We start from the raw sequence: 19,268 nt of genomic DNA on the forward strand, positions 1-19,268 counted from the left end.
AGATTTGCAGTGAGAGAAATTGGCTTCGCAAGAGAGAAATTAGGTTTCCCGTTTTTACACAGAGCAGCAATTTTGGAACGGCAGTTTCTCATTCTTTCACCGTTGGATCGACGTGAAATTTGAACTGTAGATTCTTCACATCTTGTTCTTCATTCTGGACGGTGGAGATTTTAATTGGAGGTCTACAGAGGGAGAAATTGGCTTCGACAGCAGCTCTGTTTTTTGGGTATATTTCATCTTCTTGCTTTTCATTTGTGAGCTTTGGTGCTTTGATGTTTTGGCTGGTTATATGCACATTTTTGTGCTTTGTTTGAGACTCTCTTGTACCTCATTTGATTATAGTGGAGCTATTTCATTGGTCTGGACGACTCGTGGTTTTTACCTCTTACCTTGAGGGGGTTTTCCACGTTAAAATCTCGGTGTGTTCTTATTATTGCTTTACTTGCTATATTTGCTTGTTATAGTTGCTGCCATATTGTGTTGTGAGTGCTTCCATATTGTTTTTGTGTTGGACATTTGTGTCGTTTCCGCTGCTAGGCTCTTTCAAGGGGGAGATTGTTAGTGTTGCAAGTGTGAGGAGTGTTGAAGTTAGTCCCACATCAAAAAAAAGCATGGAAGAGTGAGGAGTTTATAAGATGAGAGACCCATTAACTTGACACCTTAAGGTTTTGAGTTGGATGTGGTGTCTTCTCATCTTATGTTCTCTCACTTGATTCCTCCCTGAATTCTCCCCGGTTGTCAAGAGCTCCCCACGGTTGGCCCAACATACATATGACACGATTAATATAAAAATTATTAGTCAATATTAATTTGATCATTATTACAAGTTAAATAACAATTTGCAACTATGAAAAAGATAATGATTAGAGTTTCCTCCTTATAGTTTAATTTTAATGGTAAAGGAAATTTTTTCCTATAATAATTTTGATTATTACTTGACTTATAGTTGTCAAATTAGTGTTTTTTTTTTTAAAAAATAGGGGGTACTCACGTATTTTTTAAGGATTATGAAATATTGACAAATTTCACTAAAATTAGCCCTATATATATATATATATATATATATATATATATATATATATATATATATATATATATATATATATGTCAAATTCTTGTATTTTTATTTGAAAAGTTTCGGTTATTTTTTTATTCGTTCAAAGACTAGTATAATTTTTTAAAAGTTAAGTTATTTTCTATGCTGAAATAAAAAATTTATTTTAGCATTTTAAAATTTATTTATAAATAATTAAATATACCAAGTTATGATTTATGAGCCCAACGTGGAGGAGATTTATGACAAAAAGTAATGATCGATCAGCAGCTGGAAACTGGTTTGCAGAATAAAGTAAAAGTTTGTAGAGTACTTATCTAAGGACACATTTTTTATTTTTCTTTTAAAAAAGTTACTTACTGCCAATTGAACGGTGCAATATTTAATGCATTATTGATGGCTTCCTCATGTGCATAAAATAATTAACTGCTAACCTTAACCAACTAATAACTTATTCACATATTTTAAATTTTAATTTCAACAGAAATTATTTTTAATATAAAAATAAAAATAGTATTTTAGTTGAATATTAATATTTAAAATATATTATAGTGTTGTGACCATGCAAAAAATGTATCTAACATATATTTTGTATATTGACCAAAATGTTAATACGTGTCTAATGTGAACACTGTGTTGTCAAAATAATAACACGTGTTCAACATACACTCTATGTATTAACACTAAAATGAATTTGGATTATCTAAATTTTAAAAGAAAATATTTAATAGTAAAAAATCTCATTTTATTTTCTAAAGTAAAAATCTAAAATTTAGAGAATTTAAATTTCTGTAAAATTCACCACTTATAATTACACCAAATACTAATACTGAGGAGTGCTAGGGGCCAGTAAATTTTGTGTTTTGTAACTATCAATTGGTCATCAATAGTTTTTTTAATAGTGTGAAATTACATCCAATAATGAGAGATCACTTATTTTTCTTTTAATAGTTAAGTACTGACCACAAAACATAAAAGTTGCTAGCTCCTAAATTTTTTCATATTTTTTTATATAAAAAAATGAGCCTAATTTCAATTCTTATGGACCGTCAAATCTAGCATACTATACTCTTCTACACACTGCATAGGTTGGTTTATGATTGGTCTTAAAAGCCTCCTTGTCCTTAAACTTATTTGGATTTCAATAATATATAATTAGTATCTAAAACTACAACAAGTAATTTACTAATTTGATTAAATAAGTATAAATAAAAATTTAAATTTTATTTTGTGTATATATTTAATTTATTGACTAGTGATAAATTTTTAAATAAAATTCCTATCTATAATAGATATTAAGGTAATCTATCAAAATGAAAAATATAATAAAAAATAAAAATAATTAATCCTTACAATTTTCTCTTAATTATTATTAATATTATTATTACATAGGTGTGTTGCTAGGCAGGTATACATACATTCAAGAATTAGCATACCCCACTCCACCAATGGTCAAATTAGGAATCAAATTGTTGAGGAAATAATGAAATGAACCACATGTTATATAATATAGAACAATGTATTTTGTTTCCAAAAATAATGAAGATACACGGTTCGGTTAACAACGAGCACATTATTATTGAAGAAGAATATGCTTTATCCTAAACAACTCTTTTTATTTTTGTTATATTAAGCTTTCTGATGTTATTAACAGATCACGAGAGAGCATATGGGCATAAATTAAATAAGCATCTAATAATAATACAACTTTCTCATCATTGACCATTCACCTCTTTATTTAGGGTATGCGTCTTTATACAAGGCAGTATATGTTCGTTCTTTCAAGTAATGATATATAAACGTATTTATTTTGGAAAAAGTATGTAAGAGTGCAGAGTTTTTTAAATATTAATTTTCTAATAGAAAAAAAAATAAAAATAAAGTATTATAACTTTGGGTTTTAAATTTTAATTTTTAAATATAAACTATTGATATAAAATAAGTTTAATTATTCTATTAATTCTTATAATTTTATTATTTTTTAATTAGATTCTTATAATTTAAAATTTTGTAATTTAATCCTATATAAAATAAAATTAAAATTAGTAATTAGATTCTTAATAGTTGTTATTTTTCAAAAATAAAAGACTAATTCTATATTTTGCTTTAAAAATATTTCATAATTTATCCTCCATCAAAATAAAAAATGAAAATTTCAAACATATATATATTTTTTATAAAAAATAATTAGAAAGGACATAATTGAAAGCTTGTTTATTTAATATAGGAAATCAATCACAAACTTTTAAACTATAAGAACTTAATTAAAATTTTGATAAAATTATAAAAATATAATTAACAAAATAATTAAAATTATAAAATATATATAATAAATATAGATTTAAAATTTATTTAATTAACAAAAAAAATAACACTCCTTACGTAATAAGAAACATTTAAAAATGACCTTACATATTATATTAACTTACATTTTTATTACTCCTGAAATGAAAAATAGTCTCACTTTAAGTAGGAATTATTATACTACATTACATTTTAATTAATATAGTACCAGATATAAAATGAGTTTATGAAACATTTTTGTTTATCTTTATGGTTTTAGATATGAATATTGAATAGGGACAGCAGTGGAAAAAATAACAAACTGGAGACAATAACAACAGCAAGATTGGATGTATTCTCCAAATGATTTGTGTTGTTAAAAATGGGTTTTCATTTTCAATTTTGCCAGCTCTACCCTATGACGTGCTACCGCTGCAAATCAAAGGAGGGTCCATTAATTTGTCCTCTTCTCTCATAATAATTTATATCTCTCTCTAGTCTCTTCTTTTCTTATTTTCTTTCATTCCATTTACATGCATCAGGATAACAACTTGTAATGGAATTAATACCGTTAATTTTTTCATATATCTATTATCTAGGTCATTATTAAAAATTTGATTATATATATTGAGAAGTAAAAATATTATTTATACAAACAAATAGCTGGTATATATTTATATATTTAATGTGTTAAATTATATTTTATATTTTATATTTTAATATATATTATTGAACTACTCTTTTACTTTAGTCCATGATAACAATAAAAAAGTCTCGTAATCCATAAATTTAGCCCAACAAAATATATAAATTCAGTTATAATTTTAGTTTTTATTATCTTATCCTATCTTATCTTTATGTTATTCTTATCTTATCTTTATTTTTATCTTTCGTAGGCAATGCTCTATATATATTTAGTTTTACCTTCATAATTCAATCAACAAACAGGCTTTTTATTTAAATATGTATAAGAAAATTATTATTTTCCAAAATGCACATGGATGAAAAATTGCATGGCCATTTCAGGGACAACACACACGAAATGGAATTACACTCAATTCCAAGGATGGTGGTACACACGAAATGGAGCTCCCAGCTCACTTGCATCACCCACGAAATGGAGCACAGTCTGACATGCTCCATTTCACGTTTGTCTTGGCTGCAATGGTAGCTCCATTTTGGGGTTAAGAAAGTGAATTGAGAGCTCCATTTCGTGTGCACCATCCTTGAAATATAGTGTAGTTGCATTTCGTGTGTGCTGTCCTGAGATGGCCATGCGTATTTTGTTCCAATTTTTCATCCACGTGCATTGTGAGAATTAATCATTCTCTTATATATATTTAAATAAAAAAGTCCAAAAACAATTAATAAAATTTCTTCATCTTTTCTTTTCCTATTCTTTCACAATTTTATCATGGTATCAAAGTTTTGGTATCCTCGTTGAAGAGGAATAAGCTATCATCTTTACGGTGAGAAATCACTGTGCTTCTTTTTCAACCTCCTCCCACAATGAATAATCAATCTTCCAATTTAGCTCAGAATCCAACCAATCTCTATTACATCCATCTAAGTAAAAATTCAACATCAGTCTTGGTTACCCCCTGTTCTAACAGGAAATAACTATCATTCATGGAATAGTCACTATGGCCTGTCTGCGCCTTCTTCCGGCAGTTTCATCTACGCCTTTTTTCAGTAGTTCTGTCTGCATTTTGTTTCAGCAGTTCAATCCTCCTCACATCCTAACCCTAGACACCATGGAAGAAACAGAGAGCGTCTTCAACACCTTCGACATTGTTTCCGACGTCTCGGACCACCACTTCCTCCTTCTAGACGCAAAAGAGGTTCTAGTACAGTGGTATCCCAGGTGCGAAAATAGTTCCTGATGAAGGCCTCGTAGTTCTTGGGCGGCCTACGAACCAGTTGGTTCTCGAGTTGCCACATGAGCCTAAACACGGTCTCGCTATACTCACGTGACCACGTCTCACGAAAAATTTTGTTTACGTCAATCTACCAAAGCTCGTTGAAGTAGGGTTTTTCATTGAGAACGAGAGCTTGGATTGAGAGCAAGACCTGAAACAGTGTCGAGTCTTGTGGGTCCTACTTTTTTTTTGGGCCACATGTTGAGAAGGCTCAAGCAGACCTTGCCGGAGTTATAGTAGTTCGGATTGTGACCAAGCCCAAAGGAGTGGAAATATAAGATCAGAGGGTTGTTTGGATATTTCGAGGGGAGCTTTATGTCGAAGAAGAAGAGACCATCGCATCATGGTTGGATATTACTGCTGCAAGGGTCTATCACCGAGTTTGCCTTGTTCGGAGGCAAAAATTTCGAGATCTTCTCGAAAGATGTTGAGAGAAGACGTGTACCCCAAACTGGTTCAAATGTTTCAATTAAATTCAATTTAATCAATAAACAATCAATAAAATTTCTTCATCTTTTCTTTTTCTATTCTTTCACAATTTTATCATGGTATCAGATCTTTGGTATCCTCCTTGAAGAGGAATAAGCTATCATCTTTCCAGTGAGAAATCACCCTACTTCTTTTTCAACCTCCTCCCACAATGAATAATCAATCTTCCAATTTAGCTCAGAATCCAACCAATCTCTATTACATCCATCCAATTAAAAATCCAACAATAGTCTTGGTTACCCCTATTCTAACAAGAAAAAACTATCATTCATGGAATAGTCACTATGGCCTGTCTGCGCCTTCTTCCGGTAGTTTCATCTGCGCCTTCTTCCAAGAGTTTCGTCTGCATTTTATTTCAGCAGTCATGTCTGCATTATGTTTCAGCAGTCTAATCCTCCTCACATCCTATCCCTAGACACCATGGAAGAAGCGAAGAGCGTCCTCAACACCTTCGACACTATTTCCGAAGTCTCAGACCACCACTTCCTCCTTCTAGACGACAGAGATTCTTGTACGGTGGCATCCTGAGTGAGAAAATAGTTACTGATGAAGGCTTCATAGTTCTTGGGAGGCCTGCGAACCAGGTGATTTCCAAGTTGTCATGTGAGCTTGAACACGGTCTCGCTATACTCACGTGACCACGCCTCATGAAAAGTTTTGTTTACGTGAATCTGCCAAGGCTCGTTGAAGTAGGGTTTTTCATTGAGAACGAGAGCTTGGGTTGAGAGCTTGGATTGAAGGCTCAAGCAAACCTTGCCGGAGTTGTAGAGGTTCGGGTTGAGACCGAGCCCAAAGGAGTGGAAGTATAAGATTAGAGGGTCGTTTGGATATTTCGAGGGGAGCTTTATGTCGAAGAAGAAGAGACCATTGCTTCATGGTTGGATATTACTGCTGCAAGGGTCTATCACCAAGTTTGCCCTATTTGGAGGCGAAAATTTTGAGATCTTTTCGGAAGATATCGAGGGAAGACTTGTACCCCAAACTGTTTCAAATGTTTCAATTAAATTTAATTCAATTAATAAACAATCAATAAAATTTCTTCATCTTTTTTTTCATATTCTTTCACAATTTTATCATCGTATCAGAGCCTTGATATCCTCCTTGAAAAGGAATAAACTATCATCTTTTCGGTGAGAAATCACCCTGCTTCTTTTTTAACCTCCACCCACAATGAATAATTAATCTTCCAATTTAGCTCAGAATCTAACCAATATCTATTATACCCATCCAAGTAAAAATCCAACATCAGTCTTGGTTACCCGCGTTTTAACAGGAAACAACTATCATTCATGGAATAGTCACTATCGCCTGTCTGCGCCTTTTTCCGACAGTTCCGTCTGCATTATATTTCAGCAGTCATGTCTGCATTCTGTTTTAGCAGTCTAATCCTCCTCATATCCTAACCCTAGACACCATAGAAGAAGCGGAGAGCGTCTTCAATACCTTCGACATTTTTTTCGACGTCTCGGACCACCACTTCCTCCTTCCAGACGACAGAGATTCTAGTACGGTGGTAGCCCAGGTGCAAAAATGGTTCCTGATGAAGGCTTCGTAGTTCTTGGGAGGCCTGCGAACCAGGTGATTCCTGAGTTGCCACTGAGTTTGAACACGGTCTCGTTATACTCATGTGACCACACCTCACGAAAAGTTTTGTTTACGTGAATCTGCCAAGACTCGTTGAAGTAGGGTTTTTCATTAAGAACGAGAACTTGGATTGAGAGCAAGACCTGGAACAATGTCGAGCCTTGTGGGTCTCACTTTTTGCCGGGTCACGTGTTGAGAAGGCTCAAGTAGACTTTACCGGAGTTGTAGAGGTTCGGATTGAGATCGAGCCCAAAGGAGTGGAAGTATAAGATCGGAAGGTTGTTTGGATATTCCGAGGGGAGCTTTATGTCGAAGAAGAAGAGACCATCGCGTCATGTTTGGATATTAATGCTGCAGGGGTCTATCACCGAGTTTTTCCTGTTCGGAGGCGAAAATTTTGGGATCTTCTTGGAAGATGTTGAGGGAAGACTTGTACCCCAAACTGCTTCAAATGTTTCGATTAAATTCAATTCAATCAATAAACAATCAATAAAATTCTTCATCTTTTCTTTTCCTATTCTTTTACAATTTTATCATGATATTAGAGCCTTGGTATCCTCCTTGAAGAGGAATAAGCTATCATCTTTCCGATGAGAAATCACCTTACTTCTTTTTCAACCTTCTCCCATAATGAATAATCAATCTTCCAATTTAGCTCATAATCCAACCAATCTCTATTACATCCATCCAAGTAAAAATCCAACATCAGTTTTGGTTACCCATGTTCTAACAGGAAACAACTATTCATTCATGGAATAGTCACTATGGCCTATGTGCGCCTTCTTCTGGCAGTTCCGTCTGCATTCTATTTCAACAGTCATGCCTTCATTCTGTTTCAGCAGTTCAATCTACACTCTGTTTTATCAGTTCCATCTGCACTCTTATTGCACTCCACGCTCCCTCTTTTTTTATCGTGCTCTACGCGCCCTCTTTCTAACTGTGCGCCCTCTCGTATTGTGCTTTACGCACCCTTTGAAGACCACTCTTATTACGCCATACGCGCCTTCTGAAGATCAATCTTATCGCGCTCTACGCGCTTTTTTTTAAGATCACTGCTCTCTCTCCCTCAAGCACAACATCTCCTTTTATATTTTTGCCGTCGGCGGCTCTAGCTCTGCCGCATGCATCTCCCTTTGCGTCACCACGTCAGACGCGTCTTCCTCAACAATTTAATCGGAATTTATCCAACTTGTGGATTATTGACATCTTCCATCCACCAGCTTGTGGGGGCGTATTAAACTACTCTTCTACCTTAACCCATGACAACAATAAAAATGTCTCGTGGCCCACAAATTCAACCCAAAAAATCCATACAATCACTTATAATTTTAGTCTTTATTATCTTATCTTATCTTATCTTATCTTATCTTTATGTTATCTTCTGATTTTATTTTATCTTTACTTTTATCTTTCGTAGACAATGCTCTCTATATATTTAATTTTACCTTCATAATTCAATCAATAAACAATTAATAAAATTTCTTTATTTTTTCTTTTTCTATTCTTTCATAATTTTATCATATATTTTATATAAATAACTAATTTAATAATTGATTTTTTATATAGGTAACATATTAATTTATAAGTATAAATTTAGTATAATGTCCCACTGGAGAACGTTTCTATTATTGCATTAGCTTATTTAAAGTGTAAAAATAAACAAGGGGTTATATAATTTCTCATAAAAAAATAAATGATTTCTTAATTTTTTTCCAAGGATTTTGTACTTTCATTTTAATTGTGTAGTAATATAAAACTTTTAAATTTTTTATATATTTAACGCATTGTATTAATTTTTAATATTTTTTAGTGAAATATTCTTTTATAAGTTTTAATTGTTCTCAAACTCTAACATGGATTTATACACATTGGGGAGATGTAAATAATGTAACTATGATGAGACGATGCTTCTAGAATGATAGTACGGTATATATAATTGACTCATATACATATACATATACAATGAGTTAAATAATTTTTCTTTTCCAATATTCAATAATGTAATTAAGATGAAGAAAATGATGAAGACACAAGGAAAGAGTGTATTCGAAGCCATCCCAAAAAACAAAAGCTGCTGAAGGAAGGAACACGGTTGTTGACTATTGTTTAAGGCTCATTTTATTTGGACCCCCCAAAAAAAGGAAAATGTACCAAAATTATTGGTCTTTCATTATTTGTATGCACTTAATTTATAATAACCGCTAAATGCATGTATATATTCAGCAATTAAATATACGTTATACACTAGCTTTTACATACTTTCATTTTTTCAAGTTTTTTTAACATTTAAATTCGATGTTATCTAAAAAGAAAAAAAAAAAAAACACATTATCGATTTAGTTTGATATATATGTGTGTGTCGGTTGGGTGCAAAAATATAGGATACCTCACACCATAAAAGACTTTTCAACCCTTTAAAAAAAATAAAAAGATAAATAATAAAGCATGCTAAATTGCTAATAGGCATGTAGGACCCTAGCTTTTTGGCCGAAACAAAAAGAGGTCGTGGTCCTCATGGACCACCCTTATAATCATTCACTCACCATACACTATTCTATTCTATGCTTTTTGATTTACAGTTAGTTATTTTTAGCTTTAAAGGAATGAAAAGTGAAAAAGATAAATAAAAATAAATATATATAGTATAATAAAAATGAGAAAAAGAAAATGGGATATATATTATAACCAAGTGATTACTAAAATTTTACTCCAATCAATGTGTGCCTCTCATTTGGTATCGCAACTTTGGAAATGGTATGTAGACATTCTTAGTTCTACCGACAAGACAACAAGCTTCCCATACTAACGGTTGAGACCCATAAAAGCCACGTATTTTAAGTGAATTCAGGCACACATTTTGAGAAATAATGTCATAAAAAAATATTTAAGATAATATAATAAATTGTCCTCAATAAAATCATAGAAAAAGAATACTCAGCCTTTTAAAATATTTTGTTTCGGCTTTCATAACAGTTTTTACATATTAAAAAGTTGTTTCTAAATAAGTTGTATTAATTAGGGGGGTTCTACTTAGTTTTTCAGTTTTTTTTTTTTCAAAAAATGATTATTCATAATAGAAATTAGCACATTGTTATATTTCGGGGGATTCATGCACTAAATATTTAAATTATTTTTTTTCCTTTTCGAAACATCACTTCAAATCTCTATGGTAGCGTTTGTTTTGAGGTACTGAGACAGAGACTGAGAGACTGAGACTCAGTATCGTGTTTGTTAGTTCAGAGACTGGTACTAAAATTTCTGTCTCTGTCTCTAAAATTTCAGTATTTCAGTACCTCCAAAAAGTAGGGACAAAGGGGACTGAAATTTTTAGAAATGGAGACTGAAACTTTAATAACATTTTATACCTAAAATACTTTTATTTCAATTAATTAATTCCAATTTTACCCTTTGTACAAATTAAATTAAAGTTTCATTCTTGTTTCAATTCCTGTCTCTCATTTTGCACCAAACAGAATACTGAGATTTATTTCAATCCCTGTCTCTTAGTTTCTGTCTCTCAGTCTCAATCTTTCCGTCTCTGTCTCTCCACCAAACGCTACCTATAAGATTACACGGTTTCCTCAGTTTACATTACATCTCAGATTTTTTTTTCCCCTTTCATTTCAGACGCTATTTTTCTTTATTTTCATGATTTTGTACGCGGAATTGAGGTGTGACGAAAATATTGAACCAACTCTCTTATAAGTGTAACATGAATCTTTGACTAACCCACGTGCCTTTTACAATATTTGTTTTCTTGATATTACAAGGTAACTAATCCTACTATTAATAATGCAAGCTTTAGGGTCTAAAACTGAAAATGATATATTGAAATTAATTAGCCAAGCTACTTCATTTATATTTTAAAAATCAATAAAATGCATAATACAATGGATTATTGTGCCGACATATGTTTATGTGGTTATAAATTGAGTTTTGCTAAAAACTTAGTTTTTGAGGACAATTTAATTAAATATATTAAATAATTATTTATTAATTTTAATTATTAATTTATATAAAAATAACTGTATATGAGTTTTTATTTTAATTTTTAGATTATTTTTAATAAAGTTTTAAATAATCATGTTATATAAATACTAAAATTAAAATCAATCATTGATTAGTTATTTATATAAGAATTGAAAAGAGTATTATAATATCATTTATAATTAAACTTTATATTATAAATAATAAAATCTAACTAAATTCACCTTATAACCAAAGTACGAATAAAAGATATAAAAGATAACCATTGTTGTTTTTTTGTGTTCATGTAAAGTAGTTTAATTATTTTAGTCTGTAAAAGAATTTTGATTACTCAATTACAAAAAATGTGATTAGTTTAATATTAATTATTTTAGTAAAAAAGTGTAATATATCTCTATCCAAATATATCCAATTCCACCGGATCTAAACTTTTTCCACGGTGGAAAAAGCAGAAAAGCAAAGAAGAACAATAACTATTTTTCTTTAAATTATTTTTTGGGTGTAAGAAGTAAGAACTAAAAGGGGGAAGGATCTAAGGGTTCCACTTTGTTGGCTCCAAGCGCAGTGCACTTAATACAATGGCTTCTGAGCCACGCAATATCATGTCTAAATATGTAATATTTATGTCAACATAATAAACCTAATTTACTACTTCAATTTTTACAAGGAATAATACATGTTCTTCCATCTTATATACGTGACAATGATAAGACTCATGACCATACACAATAACCTTTGTGCATAACATAACCACTTTCTGAATGTGTCGGTCTTAATGTAATTTGTGGTTAGTTATAATTAATTATTGGTGACTAATGATTCAATTATGTCGTATTATTAGCATTTTCTTTTGGTTTTATTCCACTGTCCTATTCCAATACACAAAACAGAAGGCACTCATGCCACCCACATGTCCTTTTTGACTTGTCCAAAAGTGATGAGCCCCTTTCATCAATGACCCTGTTAAAGAAGAAAATAATAAGGTACCCTTTAATTTCCTTACTGAAAGGATTTATTCACCTTATCCACTTTTAACTTCAATTTCACATCACATAATAAATAAATATAAATGTAAGTGATTAACATTTTTATATTTATTTTATAGTTAAATTAATTTTTAACCTACAGTATTTCTTAGTTTGGCGAGTTTATAACTAATTTATTATGAATCTGAATTTTATTTGAAGATTTGTCGACTAACTAAGTCTAATTGTCACATATATAAGATAAAATTTTATTTCTCAACATTTATTTCACCAGATTTAATCAATTCAAATTTATTATAGTTAAATTAATATTAACCGACCAACAATGAAAATTTAATTAGTAACTCTCATGCAAAAGAAAAATATAAATTATTTAATATTAATCATCAATAAAATAAAGAATTGTATTGCTTTAATAATTAATGTCAAAGGTGGAATATCTAAAGACTATTTTAGTAAAGGGTTTACATATTAATTATAGTTCTTAATTTATTTTTGATTTTTTATAATATTTTTTAATTTAATAAATTAAAGACTAAATTATAATTAATCTAAATTTTATTTAAAAATTTGTCACTAACCAATAAAATTTATGCATACTCCAGGCGGAATTCAATTATAATTCTTATTTGAGATTTGCTAATTTGGTGATCAGAATACAAGCTTCTGAGTTGTTTCCACTTTACACTTTGTAATATACGGAATAAAAGAGAAAGGGTATGCTTTCATAAAATAATATTTTTAAGGAATAAGGATCTGAAATTAGAATTAAAAATTGAAAAAAAAAAGATGCATGCATAACAGCAAAGCAACAGTAGCACATTGGGCAGCATCCACAAGGTGTCAATAGACAAAGGTAATAGGGATACCCTATGCTTAGCCCCACACCGACAAAATAATTAAACCACCATATCAAATTCATCATTTTTTATACACAATATATAAATAAAAATAAAGGATTTATAGAGAACACATAAAAAAAAGAATATTAAAAATGGAACATGATCATATACCCAGCTGTAAATTAAACATAAGAAATAAATAAATTAAAAATATAAAAGAAAAGGAAAACTATTAAACACAGAATAATAATAAAATAAAAAAAGAAACAAAGAACCGCTGAATGAATACCTATTTCTACAAGAAGTTAAATTATTTATATAGTTTATTATTTTTTTTTTCCCCTTGAACCAAAAAAAGAAATGAAAGATTGTTGTTGTCATTGGCGATTTTTCTGTAGCCTAGATCCAATCATCTTGAGCTCAAATTTCTTGATGACACCAGCAATGTCTCTCATGGTAGTGTCTAAAACATAGGGGGTTTTCTCATATGTGAGCTGTGTTGAATTCACAAGCATCTTGCATGATTCTCTCTTCTCTGCTATGGTTCCATGGTAGTGGTAATACATGATTTTCCCTTCTGTTTTGTGAGTTGTTTTCCCTGCTAGATTCTGTGACATGTGAACCCCTGTTGCATACAAGCTACGAGGTTGCACTGCATATTTTCTGTCCCTTCTTATTCCCTTCTTTGAGTCCTTGTACACCAGCTTCTCAAACCCCCATTTCCTACAAAAGTGGAAAGATTATGAGATTTTCTTTATTTAAAGAAAGAAACAGCTCAATACTTATAGTAGAACTTATTACAATTGAAGAATTAAAACATAAAAATTTTGTTTCAGCTGTCCATGTGAGACAGCAAATGAAGATGAAGGTGTTATGGGATTCACAAGTGTGTGTCTAAGTATTAGTGTGAGGATGAATGAGGTGTAGCTATCAAACCAACTAGAAGAAACAATATATTGGACAACTAAAATATGGTTTGTTCTGTTTTCTAGTGCATGGTAACAAAAAATGGAGCAACTACCTTGAGTGACAGCTAGATCTAACTGTTAATGTGGGACTATATATTATATTATTATGTACTGTAAAAAAGAAAATGAAAAAACAAAAGTAATTAGGAATAATGAAAAAGGTTTTGAGTGCACACCACCAAATCCGTCTTAATCAACGTTCATTTTGTGGACCCTGCATCATGTGTCTTAATCAAAGGATCTAAATCAGCCTAAATGAACGTTCAGGAACATATTATCAATCTCAATTTATTTATTTATTATCATAGCAATTACCAGAACTAACAAGATTTTGACAATGTGCAATTTGGTACAGCAGACTTTAGCCAAGTTATTCAACAAGATGACATTTGTGATTGAATTTAGGAAATTGTTGTGTGATATATTAAAATACTTTGTACTAAAACAAGACCAATTTGCCACTTTTAATACTAATTGTCATGACTCATGAGTCATAATTAATAAATAAGAATTTAATCACCTTAAAACAAGGTTCAAAGCTCCAAAATTCTAAAACAACCCATGTCCACCTGTCACACAGTACAGGAATAGGAAAATAGAATCCATACCAAAGACATGGGCTAATTAATAATTCCCAAAGAGTGAACATCAATTAATTCCCCTCACTTCCCTCACAGGGAAAACAAGAGTATACAATCCAACCACTCAAGAATCAAGATCCACCATAAACACCAAGCATTAAAACAGAACAAAAGAAATACTGACATCCCTCATAAGATATTGGTCATTACGATTCCCCACAAGCCCACAACCATTCAATAGTCAGTTTAGCCAAAACAATACCACTATAATTGCCCACTCCAAGAGCAAAGAGAAGAAATGATACAGAACCCAATTGAAATCTTACAATTGTTAATCAATCAAAACCTAAATTAGTATGCAACTTCAATTTTGCAGCACATAACAAAAATTATACATAAAAAAATATTTTACTCAATGTACTAAAAAGGCTTGCCTTGATTTGTTTAAAGAGTTTATCTAAAAAATCATTAATTATAAACTATTATGTTTTATTGATAATTTTAGCACTCACATAAACACCCAATATTTTCAATGCAACAACAAAAGAATAATTAGAAGTGCAAGAAGAAGTATTCTACCAATAAAATCAGAAATAATATACAGATCTGAAATTTATTTTCCTAAAAAATTTATTTGCAATAATTAGAATGTGAAATCTGTGAATGAACACTAATTTTACCTGTAAGTTTTTCCATAATCAGAAGACAGGCAAATCTTGGAACTCATAGGCATCTGTTCAATGGTGAACTGAGAGTATTCAGAAAGTGAATCCAACACAGACTTAATAGTACTCTTGGGCGGAACATATATGTACTCATCAACGTCAAAGAAGAACATCCACTTCGCCATGAATTTATATCTATGCAAGCAATCATTCACCACCATGAACTGGTTATGGTAGTAACCATCAAACCTCTCTTGATCCCTTATGTTTTGTAAGGTTACATACCCAAGCTCCATCCAGGGTTTCAAAACTTCAAGAACCTGCTCATGAACACCACCTGCGTCATGGATCACGAAATGTGACTTCGGACCAAAGAATTTCACGTGGTAAGCGATCCACTCGCGCACGCGCTGTGGGTTAAGATTTCCGTACAAGGAGGAACCACAGTAGAAATAATCGTACTTTGGTGGAGAGGTGAAAACTGAAAGGTCCAATGAATTTGGAGATTCATTGAGTACATCTATTGTATCTGTTATGTTAAAGTTAGTATCGCCTCCACCACTTGTTGAGGCACGAAGGACTAACTTTCCACCAGTGTTACCAGCATTAACAGGAGTTGAAAATGTGCAGTTGACAATAACTACAGTGTAAACTCTTCCGTAGCCCCAATCTGGCAGGATTTTGTAACCAACAGTAGTGATTGGTGTGTGAGGGGGAGAAGAAGAGAGCCATTGACACTCATATGTTGGTTTGGAATAAAGATGAAGAGGCTTTGAAGCCAGACCGATAATAGCGAAAGTGTTGAGGCCTCCCCTGTATGCTCCCATGGTGATGAAGTTATATGCCGCAGAACCATAAGGATTGAAGGCACGTTTTATGATGCCATTTTCGAGGATTTTGTCTTGTTCCACCGCTGGTGGTGGTGGAGACGGTGATGGTTGAGGTGGCGGTGGCAGTGTGATTTTGCTTTCTTCGTGTGTTGAAAGGTGTGAAACTGAGGATGATGAAGTGGTTGTTAGTGGTGGTGAAAGTGAAGGTGGTGGTGGCGAAGATTGCACCCTTGAGATGCAGAAGCGTAGATCGGAAGCAGAAATAGTAAAACGTGAAGGAATGAACTGAAGAAAAGTTGCAACTGCACACAACAGAAGCAGAGTTGTGAGAAGAAGTTTGAGCTCTGATGCATAGTTCCCAAGTATTCCAACAAACAGCTTCTTTTCTCTTTCTTTTGCCATTTCTTTCTGCTTCAAAACTCAAATATGCTGCACTATGTTTGAAGAAAACAGAAAAGAAAAAAGAAAGAGAAAATAGTAATAATAGAGAGAGAAAACAAGGTGTTGCAGATAGATGCAGAGAAAGAAGGAAGAGAGAAACAGAGTACTTATTTGTATTCGAAAGTTGGAAGGGTGTTTATAATCTGTGTTTTTAGCGCAGTGTGTATGACAGAGTGGCTTATTATAAACACCGTGATTTATATTTAAAAAATAAAATAAAATAGTGTAATGTTATGATTGTTGATTGAATGGTGTATATGAACTGTGAGATTATATATGTAATCTAATATGATTTGTAAATTGAGGAAAATATACCTAAGATGTATACACCAATATTACCATTTAGAATAAAAATTTGGTTAGAGTTATGACTTAATTTTCAAGTGTATTTATTTTGATTTTGTTGTGTGTCTGTAAGTAGTGACTAAATACTTGTAATTAAAAAGTTATTGAGACTGGATACATTGATTAAATTTTTTTATTTTTTTTAATCTTTGTTTGGAATTAAAGGAATAGGATTAGAAAAAAAAAAGAAGACAAACAATATAATATTAATAATCACTCTGAAAAAGAAAAAAAAATATTTTTGGAAGAAGAGAAAGTAAATTTTAGATTATATTATTCTTGTCAAAAAGTTATAGTTACTAGAGCCTAAATCTAAAAATAGTGAGTCTGTCAGACAGGATTAAAGAACACAAGATAAGATAATATTTTTTTTTTTGGTGACTACAAGATAAGATAATATGATCTAGAGTATTATTTTTTTAATATATTTAATATTTATTAAAAATTTATGTATCAAAATAAGTGATGAGTAACATATAATTTGAAAGCAAATAATTAATCAATGTACTCAACAAACATCTAAAAGTTTTCTGAAAAAAATTAAGGGAAGAAAGAGAATGATTGGAGACTGATGGTGGATTTTTTACCGTTGGGTTGGATAACTTGGATTGGATGATAATAGGATAGATAGATGGTGTCCAGTGTTCATTATCCACGGATGCAGTGTCAAGTGTCAGCAGCCCTTACGCTAATATCAACTCATCTTTCTTTCTGGGTTCACTCTTCTATCCTTTTATTTTTTTTGTTTCACAATTTCTTTTAGACAGGTATTTTAACGAAAATTTTATAGTTGTCTTTGTATTAAAATGCTTTATTTTGATCATTAGATATTGGTTATATAATTTAATTTTAATATGTAATAAAATATTATTTTTATTTTAAATGTGATTAAACAAATAAATTATATCTTTAAGTAAAAAATATTTTTGATATTTTTATTAGAGTATATATTTTGATTATTTTCTATTTAAATAAAACTAAAAGTCTAAAATAGAAATACTTTTTAGTGAAAATTTATATATAATTAATTTCATGTGAAGTTGATAGTTGAGAATCTTAAATGATAATTTAATTAAACTTATTAAATATTTGTAACTACTAACTTCATATAAAATTACGAAATTAATTGTACTTGAATTTTCATTATTTTATTTATGAAAAATTACAATAAAACAAGAACATAGTACTAAAACCAAGTTTAAGAAAATTTTCAAAGTGTACCAATATACTAGTATTTTAGTAATTTTTAATTGATGATCTTAATTACTATATATATATATATATAATAAATATAATTAAGATTAATGATTAAAATTTATTGATACACTGAGTACCAATATATTTAAAAGTTTTTTCAAAGTTTATAACATTTCTCTAATAGAAAATTATATTTATTAAATAAAAAATGTGTGAATTAAATTTAACTTAACAACAAAATTATTTTACGTATTACGTAATAATTGTTTAATTATATTATTGTATGAAAAACTAATTTTACTCATTTTGTTGGAACATCTGTTTGATTAATATTATTTTAAACGACATTTGTTTGAGACTTAATCTAGAGAATTTTGATGAAATTCTTATTAATATTATTGTTAAAAAGATAAAATATTTTTATAATATTCATTCGTGTTTTGATTTAAAATCTATTATTTTAATGATACCTATTACTTATTTTTGATGTCCATATAGAATAGAAACATGCCATTTAAGGTATTCAGAGGAGTTTTTAATACGTTGGTGTTACTGTTTTTTTCTGTCTCAAGAACTCTCTTTTTCTTTCTTATTTTTTTCCATAACACACTTCTTTGAGAGAAGGGTTTTGTCTCGCATTCTCTTCCAAGTAAAGTTCTAAAAATTGGACCAATTATTAAACCGTATTAGTAATTGATTTACTTGTTTACTGATTCAACCGTGATTCAACTAAAAAAGTTATTTTATAATAAAATAATAAACAAATTATAAATAAATACTTTAGAACATAATTATAATATAATATAAATCTTAAAATAACTTTTAAATTTAAATTTAATACATTACATAAAATGACAATATCGAAAGCTAGATAATATTTCTTTTTATAGCAGAGGTACATACATCAAAATGTAATAACAATGTTGAATTAGTGGCCGTGTCTATAGATCCCAACAAAAAGGTCATAAAATAAAAATGTATCACAAGTCCTTATACATTTTTGCTTTTATTTTATCCTGTTTTAGTTACCTAAATTTTACAATGGTTGATTGTGATTTCCATTTTGTTGTGTTGCTTGTAATAATAATAATAATAAT

General features: G+C 30.5%; 1 protein-coding gene across 1 annotated transcript; it reads right to left on the reverse strand.

Moving 5' to 3' along the window:
• Positions 1-13,288: 13,288 nt before the first annotated feature.
• Positions 13,289-16,992, reverse strand: LOC112741782 (galactan beta-1,4-galactosyltransferase GALS3). The gene is made up of 2 exons (XM_025790887.3): positions 15,374-16,992; positions 13,289-13,867 (listed from the first exon to the last, which is right to left on the reverse strand). The coding sequence occupies exons 1-2, from the start codon at positions 16,588-16,590 to the stop codon at positions 13,522-13,524; spliced, it is 1,563 nt and encodes a 520-aa protein (XP_025646672.1). The 5' UTR covers positions 16,591-16,992; the 3' UTR covers positions 13,289-13,521.
• Between the last annotated feature and the right edge of the window lie 2,276 nt (positions 16,993-19,268).

This window comes from Arachis hypogaea, chromosome 14 (genome assembly GCF_003086295.3).
Source record: "Arachis hypogaea cultivar Tifrunner chromosome 14, arahy.Tifrunner.gnm2.J5K5, whole genome shotgun sequence".
Taxonomy (NCBI): domain Eukaryota; kingdom Viridiplantae; phylum Streptophyta; class Magnoliopsida; order Fabales; family Fabaceae; genus Arachis; species Arachis hypogaea.

Coding starts and splice junctions, on each gene's coding strand:
- LOC112741782 (XM_025790887.3), bottom strand. CDS start 16,590: ATGGCAAAAGAAAGAGAAAAGAAGCTGTTTGTTGGAATACTTGGGAAC. Junction 13,868..15,373: donor GATTATGGAAAAACTTACAG/GTAAAATTAGTG, acceptor CCACTTTTGTAG/GAAATGGGGGTTTGAGAAGC.